An 8,319-nucleotide genomic window follows, 5' to 3' on the forward strand; every position below is an offset into this window, starting at 1 on the left:
AATTTTCCTAGATTCATACTTCGTACATTCCATGTTCCGATGATTAATGGATGTCTGCGGCTGTTTCTCTTCAATTTGAGTGGTGGCACATCAGCAAATGAAGGTCTTGAAAGCTTTCAGAATTAGTGTAGAATATGTCTTTAATCTATTACTTTTGAGATATAAAGGATATAAAGGAGACTAAGCAAGTGAAAGAAGCAGAGATGGGGTAACACAGATGTCAAGATACATGGAGCTATCCAAGGAACCAGGATGCAGAAACTGAAGAGATTAGGACCTTCCTCCAGAGATGACAAAGAAAGAAAGCCTTACCTTACGGCCAATAGTCTGAATTCAGACTTCTAGCCTCCTAAACTATGAGAAAATACATTTCTGTTTGTTAAACCATCCATTTGCAGTATTTCTGTTATAGCAGCACTAGATACGTAAAACAGAAATTAAAAGCGGATTTTTTTTTAACTTTTTATTGTGATTTGGGTGAAAGTTTACATAGCAAATTTGTTCTCCATTCAACAATTCATACACATTTTGCTTTGTTACACTGATTGCAATCCCCACAATGTAACAGCACTCTTCCCACTTCCTCCCTGTGTTTACTGTTTCCATTTGTCCGTCCTCCCACTTCCTTCCTGCCTTTTGAGCTTCATTTTTGGGCAGATAGGTGCTCTTTTGATTTCATATGGTGGACTGTTCTAATAATGAGTGCATACCTCCCTGGTGTTACTGTTCACCCTATTGGCCTATCTATCATTTGGCTGAAAGATGAGTCATGAGGTAAGTTCAGTTCCAGGCTTGATGGGTGTCTAAAGGCCATAATCTCAGGGGTTCCCCCAGTCTCTATCAGCTGGTCTTTTTATGATTTTGAGTTTTGTTTCACTTTTTTCTCCCACTCTATGCAGGATCTCCTATTGCTATCCCTTTTAGAGCAGTCAACAGTGGTAGCCAGGCACCATCTAGTTCTTCTGGTCTTAAAGTCATGGAGGATGGGGTTCTCATGGTCCATTAGTCCTTTGGACTAACTGTTTCCATGTGTCTTTGATTTTCTTCACTCTTCTTTGCTCCGGATGGGAAAGACTAACAGCTGCATCTTAGATGGCCACTCACAGGCTTTTAAGACCCCTATCACTACTCAACAAAGTAGGATGTAGAATATTGTCTTTGTGGACCATGTTATACAATTGACCTTGATGTCCCCCAAGACTATGGTTCTGAGTCCTCATGCCCAGAAACTCATTCCCACAAGGTATTTGGTTATGGCCAAGAAGTCTTCATAACTTTGCCCCCTGTATGATCTACGTGGTAGTTCGGTTTGTGTGTCAACTTTGCTGGGCCTGGCTGAGTGGCTGGGCAGCTGGTGGTAGTTAATCCCCATGAGGAGACTGGCAATCAACTCCATGGTGGGATCTACCACAAGCAGTTGGGTAACTGCCTTTGGGTATATGTTCTGCTTCCTGTATATAAGGAGAAGTCTTTGGGAATGGTCTCTACCCTATGGCACACTTGGACCCTGCATGTAGCTGTGTCGTTGAGCAGCAGCCTGCTATGCTCTGCCAACCTTGGGACTTACAGTGGACTTAAGTTAATGGCCTGCCGTGTGGTTTGGTAACATCGGGACTGTGCCTTTTTGACTTGTCAACCTTGGGGCTTCTCAGCCTCAGCAGCCAGCAGCTGTTGGTGAGTGAAGAAAACCCTCCAGCTTCAGTGAGCTGGGAGCAGGAGGCAGAGCTTGACCCTAAGGCTGAGGGGCTTTCACCCAGCCCCTAGAGCCTGGCACTTTGAACTTGGACTTAAAGCCTCCAAATTATAAAAATAAATTCCTGTTTGTTAAGGCCATCCATTTTGTGGTATATTCTTGTCAGAGCGGCACTAGGTAACTAGAACAATCTACTATATTCATCGATTTATTTGCAACACATGTAAATATATATGTAGAAATATCATTTGTCAAAAGCAGATTTTTTAAGAAGTTGGAGCCTCAAAGCTAGAGAAAAGCAAAGGGGGGGGGGGTGTTGAAAGAGGCTATATTTTAATGACTAGCTTCTTGTCTTACTTGAATGGGACCTGTATCCTCTTGCCTGCTATTAGACATAACGTGTCCAATAGACTGTGAAGAGGTGCGTTTCTTTTTTGCTTTTTCAGTTAACCTATTATTTTAAAACAAATGAGAAGTTATTAGAATTCCTCAGAAGTGCCTTTGTTTCAGCTTCCATCTTGAACAAGTTAGACCATGGAAGGCAACTGTTTGGACACTGAGTGCCAAAATGCAATTGTCAGTCCTTAAGCACCAATTGCTTTAACTAGAGAGGTGATAAGAGGGCAGACAGCAGCTAACTTATGGTTAGCAACAGTGGTGAAAATCATGCTCTAGGGTCTGTTGACCTACTTGGTCTTGTCTATAACCAAATCAAACCAAACTCACTGCCATCAAGTTAATTCCAACTCATAGCAACCCCCAGTGGGTTTCCAAGTCTATAAATCTTTAGTGAAGCATACTGCCTCATCTTTCTTCCACAGAGCAGTTAGAGGGTTTGAACCACTGACCTTTTTGTTAGCAGCCAAATGCCTTAAGCACCACACCAGCATAGCTCCTTTGTCTCCTCTGTAGGTTTCTAAATTTCTGAGCTTGCTACCCAAGACTGGCTTATAACCAACATTACCAGAACCGTGGTTTTGTGGTCACCTAAAAAATAATTGGACTCTTTGCTATCTTTAGCCTGCTATTAGATATAACTTGCCCAATAGACTGTGAAGAGTACCACTGGACTGACACAGACATGTCCACTTGCCCACCTCTTGCCCACTAAGCTTCACAACATACAACCCAAACCAGTCTACTGGGATCTGCTTGGACTAATTAACCTAAAGACCACATCCATTGCCTAGATGTTGTTTAGGTATACTGAACAACCCTGACTCACGGCAACCCCATGAACAAATGAACAAAAAGCTGCCTGGTCCTGCACCATCCCTATGATTGGCTGCAGACTAGACCACTGTGATTCATAAGGTTTTCACTGACTGACTTTCAGAAGTAGGTCACTAGCAAATCACAATTTTAAACTCTCTCTCTCTCTCTCTCTCTCTCTCTCTATATATATATATATATAATCATGCTTTTCTTCCTGGTTTGTCTGAGTCTGGAAGCTCCAGTGGAAACTGGTCAGCATTGTAGCAACCCCAAGCCTTTCCTGAAAGACAAGTGGTAGCTGCACATGAGATGCACTGGGAACTGAACCCAAATATCCCATATAGAAAGTGAGAATTCTACCACTGAACCACCAAAGCAGATTCACAGTAAACAATAAATAAATAAAGTTACCATCGTGTTGAGACTCATGGTAACTTCATGTGTGTCAGAGTAGAACTGTGCTCTATATGGTTTTCAGTGGCTCGTTTTTAGAAGCATACAGCCAGGCTTTTTTTTTTAAGAGGCACCTCTGGATGGACTCAAACTGCCAATCTTTTGGTTAGTAGTCTAATGTTTCATCCTTTGCACCACCCATGAACAGATTCACAACAGTGTCCCTACATTTAGAATTGGCCCCGAAGCATTCATAGTCAGACCCTCACCACTCGCCACACTGTATTGATGAACCAGATTCATGGTACCAGTCTCTCAATCTGTATCAGCTGTGAAATGAAAAACTTGACCAATATGCTGTTTCTCTCAATATTTGACCTTGGAAAGTTATTTGACTGTGAAAGATTATTTTCAACTTTCCTTTCTCCATTTAAAGAATTGTCTGTGATACAGAAGTAAAGCTTATTTTGTCATCCCAAGGCACATCAGTAACACAATTTAGGTCCTATTACCTTTTCCCTCATTGAAGAAGAAGAAACTTCTCTTAGGGTCTTTTTTTAAAAAAAGAAAAGAAAAGAAAGAGAGAGAGAGAGAGAGAGAGGCTTTTCCAACAAGCATTAGCAAAAATTAAACATGTATATAGCCAGGAAAAGTTGGCTGTTTTTATGGCACTCATAAGAACCACCTGATAAATGGCCCTTTTCACAATTACACTTTCAATGTGCCTTCAAGTTCAATTTATACATACACACTATGAACTTGATTCTTTGAAATACCATTATATGGAACATTGCCTTACTTAGGTCCATTTCAAACCACCTTTTCTCCCCGTTACAGCTCACCTTGGATTGGAGTGGGTGAGATTTGGATTGGGATTTGCTGCTATGAAATGACTGCTACTTAGATTGATAGGTGGCATTGTCATACAACCTCCAGTATGTGGCTCTTCTTTCATGTCATTAGAGCTAATGCTGGGGTTAACAGAGTTTGGTGATTCAATAATTACTGGCTTTGTATCATGAGCATGTTCAATTGCATCCTGTTGACAACGTCCACTTTCGTAGTCTATCTTTTTTGGTTCTGCGTTATCTCCTTTTCCTCCTTTGACTTTGATAACTCTAACTTTGATCTCCTTGGGCTTTTTCTCTTTTTCTATTTCCTAGAATAGAGACATCCAAAATCTAAGTCATGAAAATAAATCATTTTTGTAAATAGTATGCTAACTATGTGGATTAAAAAGAAAACCAAAGTTCTTACCTTTCTGAGCAGTGTATTATTATAAATTGTTTTTCTTTCATCTTTTATTAGTTCATTTTCTTTAGAATTCTCTTTTGGCTTTATGAATGAATTGAGTTTTGCTTCTTGTAGTAACTTAGCTCTCAGTTCTGGTATGAATCTGATAAAATAAAAATATCAGCCAATAATAACCCTTTTATTTACATGTTGTTGTTGTTGTTGTTTGCCGTCGAGTTGGCCCCGACTCATAGCGACCCCTCCTTGGGTTTCCGAGGCAGTATCACTACGGAAGTAGGATTGCCCAACCTTCCTTCCGAGGAGTGGCTGGTGGGTTTGAACCGCCAGCCTTCTGGTTAGCAGTCAAGTGCTTTTAGCCATTATGCTACGTTTATCATTAATGAAGCATTTGATCAATTAATTTACATTTTAGTTTCAGCATAAATAAATCACCACATAATATGTGCCAATACTCACTTAATAATCCCCCACTGCCTCTCAGTCAATTCCGAATCACAGTGACCCTATAGGAAAGAGTGTAAATCTTTACAGAAACATATTGTCACATCCTTCTCTCACAGAGGGGCTGATTGATGGGTTCAAGCCCTGAGCTTTTGGTTAGCAGCCAAGGACTTAACCACTGTACCACAACAGCACCTTAGATGTCACATTTACCTAACCCAAATTGCTTGCTGGTAAAAATACATCTTTCAAAAATTTTACTGTGGAAATTCACTATATGAAACTTTTACAAAATAGACTTATGTGAATGAGATTTCTTTTGTAATGTGAACTTTACTCAATAAAAATATCACTTTTAATTTTGATTAATGTCATCCATTTCAAGAAATACTCAATTTTGTCCTTCTTTAAATTAACAAGACTTAAAATACGAACTTTTAAGTCTTTGAAATCTTACTCTAGAGAAATATTTTCATACAAAGTGCAACAGAATACATCAATATTGAAGAGAGGTTTTTTGTTTTTGTTTTCATTCTTATATTTGAATAGAAACTAAATTCACATGATTCAAAATTCAAAAGGCAACTACTGCCAGTATTGTACAGAGAACATGCTTAGTAACAGTGAGTGTTAAGAGGTAAAGAAAGAACCAGTGCAGTTAGCTGGCTGAATGAGACAAATGAAAACACTTCTGCCAAAGTTCTCTTGTCCTGCAGGAGGTCCACAAAAGGAAAAGGCATCTTATCAAAGGAAAAGACCTTTCTCCAAACATTTTCTGAGGGTCCTATAATTTGAACTTGAAATACTTTTGCTCCATAATAGTCAAAACCTAGTATCTAAATACCTAAGAGAAGTCAATTTAGTCTTTGTAGAATTGATATAGAGCAACTTTATAACTTCATCACTGGCACTTTTCATCAATGGCACTTTCAATATATTTTCTTATTTTTTGTTTTAGAGTAACATTCCTAAATATCTGAAAGTTCTAGTTACTCTCTACACTTCTCTTTTATTTCCCTTTTTTCTACTTTTATCTATCTGCAGTGGCATTGCCTGGACTTTTCCATACTTGGCCTTAATGCCATCATATTTTTAATTGATGTTTATCTTTCTAACCTCACGCCTGATGGCCAACTGAATGATTATACAATTAATTAAAAACTTCCTGTTTCTTTCAAAGCTCATATAGGAAAGTGTTTTTTAGAAACATGACTGATTAGTGAATCTAGATTATCAGTGTATACTATATGCTGAGTAGGCAGTGTGAGACACAGAAGGGCTGTAAGAGACATAGAACTTCCAATCTGGTGGGGAGGATAAGATAACAGGCACTACAACAAAGATTAGATAAAAAATGAAAAAAATCATTTGGGAAGTGAGTGCTAATTACAGTCTTTGTTGTTGTTGTTGTTAAATACCATCAAATCGGTTTCAACTCATAGCAACCCTATGTACAACAGAACAAAACACTGCCCGGTCATGTGTCCTCCTCACAATCATTGCTATGTTTGAGCCCACTGTTACAGCCACTGTGTGAATCCATCTCGTTGAAGATACTTCTCTTTCTCACTGACCCTCTACTTTACCAAGAATGATGTCTTTCTCCAAGGACTGAACTCTTCTGGTATCATGTCCAAAATATACAAGATGAAGTCTTGCCATCCTCACTTTTAAGGAGCATTCTGGCTGTACTTCTTCCAAGACAGAAGAACAAGACTGTTCTTCTGCCAGTCCATGGCATATTCTGTATTTTTAATCAACACCATAATCCAAAGGCATCAATTTTTCTTCAGTCTTCCTTATTCATTCTCCAGCTTTCAGATGCATATGAGGTGACTGGAAATACCATGGCTTGGATCAGGCACATCTTTGTCCTCAAAGTGACATCTTTCCTTTTTAGCACTTTAAAGAGGTATTTTTCAGTAGATTTGCTCAATTTAATACATTGTTTGATTTCTTGACTGTTACTTCCATGGACATTGATGTGCATTCCATTTTATTTTTGACAACTTTCAATTTTCCTAGACTTTTATTTTGTACATCCCATATGCCAACTATTAATGGGTGTTTACAGCTCTTTCTTCTTGTTTTGAGTTGTGCCACATCAGCAAATGATGGCCTCGAAAGCTTTAATCTATCCACATCATTAAAGTCAACTCTACTTTGAAGAGGCAGATGCATTTTGGATGCCTTCCTATCTTAGGGGCTCATCTTCTAGTACTATATCAGACAATGTTCTATTGCTATTCATAAGGTTTTCACTGGCCATTTTGGTTCTTCAGTGCTGCTCTAACAAAAATACCACAAAAGGATGACTTTAACAAACAGGAATTTATTCTCTTACAATTTAGGAGGCTAGAAATCAGAGGGTAAAGTGCCAGCTCTAGGGGCTGGGTGAAGACTCCTTGACCTTGGGCTTCAGTTCTGCCTCTTGCTCCTGGTCCTCTGGAGCTGAAAGCATCTCTTGACTCAGGCAGCTGCTGGCTGCTGATGTTGACAAACCCAAGGACAAGTAATATGGCACAGTCTTAATGTTATCAAGCCACATGGTAGGCCACTGAAATGAAGACTTGGCCAAATGTAGGATCCAGATGTGCTAAAAAGCTCAGAGACCTTTCTCAAAGCTGCTTCTTATATACTGGAAGCAGACCATATCCCTAAGGCTGCTCACAGCAGATTCCAGCATGGAGCTGATGACCAGTCTCATCATAGGGAATCACTACATCCACTTGCCCAGCCACTCAACACCAGGCCCAGCCATGCTGACACACAACCTTAACTACCACACTGGCCAATTTTTTCAGAAGTAGATCATCAGGTCCTTCTTCCTAGTCTGTCTCAGTCTGGAAACTCCTCTGAAACCTGTACACCATAGGTGACCCTGCAAGTATTTGAAATATTGGTAACATAGCATCACAGCAATGCCAAGCCACCACAGTATGACAAACTGACTAGAGATGGAGTCTCTGATCTAGTGAAATTTACTGAATTTCTACTGGAATTTACAAATCAGAAAATCTACAAGTCTCAGAGGAAAACCCGACTATTCAGAGTCAGAGATCCAAATGGAAATAAAGCCAGGAAGTACTGATTGTTTATGTTCTCATTATCTGGTTTAAGATGACCATTGAAAGTATATGTAAAAAGATGGCGAACTAGGCACAAAGACTGCACAGACGCTCTTCAACAAAGAAAAGGGAAACCAATTAACAAAGACACAGAAGATAATCTTGGACCCCTGAGCCTTGAGGGGAAGGATACAAAAGTGGACTAAACCCCAACTAGCAGAAGAATTTGCGTGAAAATACCAAAAAAGGAGACAC

General features: G+C 39.5%; 1 protein-coding gene across 1 annotated transcript in view; it reads right to left on the reverse strand.

The window, feature by feature from the left end:
* The window catches only part of CDKL3 (cyclin dependent kinase like 3), a 99,002-nt gene that overhangs the window by 11,081 nt on the left and 79,602 nt on the right, over positions 1-8,319 (reverse strand). The window contains exons 7-9 of the mRNA XM_007943760.1: positions 4,559-4,697; positions 4,144-4,460; positions 2,051-2,144 (exon numbers count right to left, since the gene is read on the reverse strand). Of these exons, the coding sequence (XP_007941951.1) occupies positions 2,051-2,144; positions 4,144-4,460; positions 4,559-4,697 (550 nt within the window). The remainder of the gene's footprint in view (positions 1-2,050; positions 2,145-4,143; positions 4,461-4,558; positions 4,698-8,319) is intronic.

The sequence above is a fragment of the Orycteropus afer genome, unplaced genomic scaffold, assembly GCF_000298275.1.
Source record: "Orycteropus afer afer isolate SDZICR_OR568_19922 unplaced genomic scaffold, OryAfe1.0 scaffold00112, whole genome shotgun sequence".
Taxonomy (NCBI): domain Eukaryota; kingdom Metazoa; phylum Chordata; class Mammalia; order Tubulidentata; family Orycteropodidae; genus Orycteropus; species Orycteropus afer.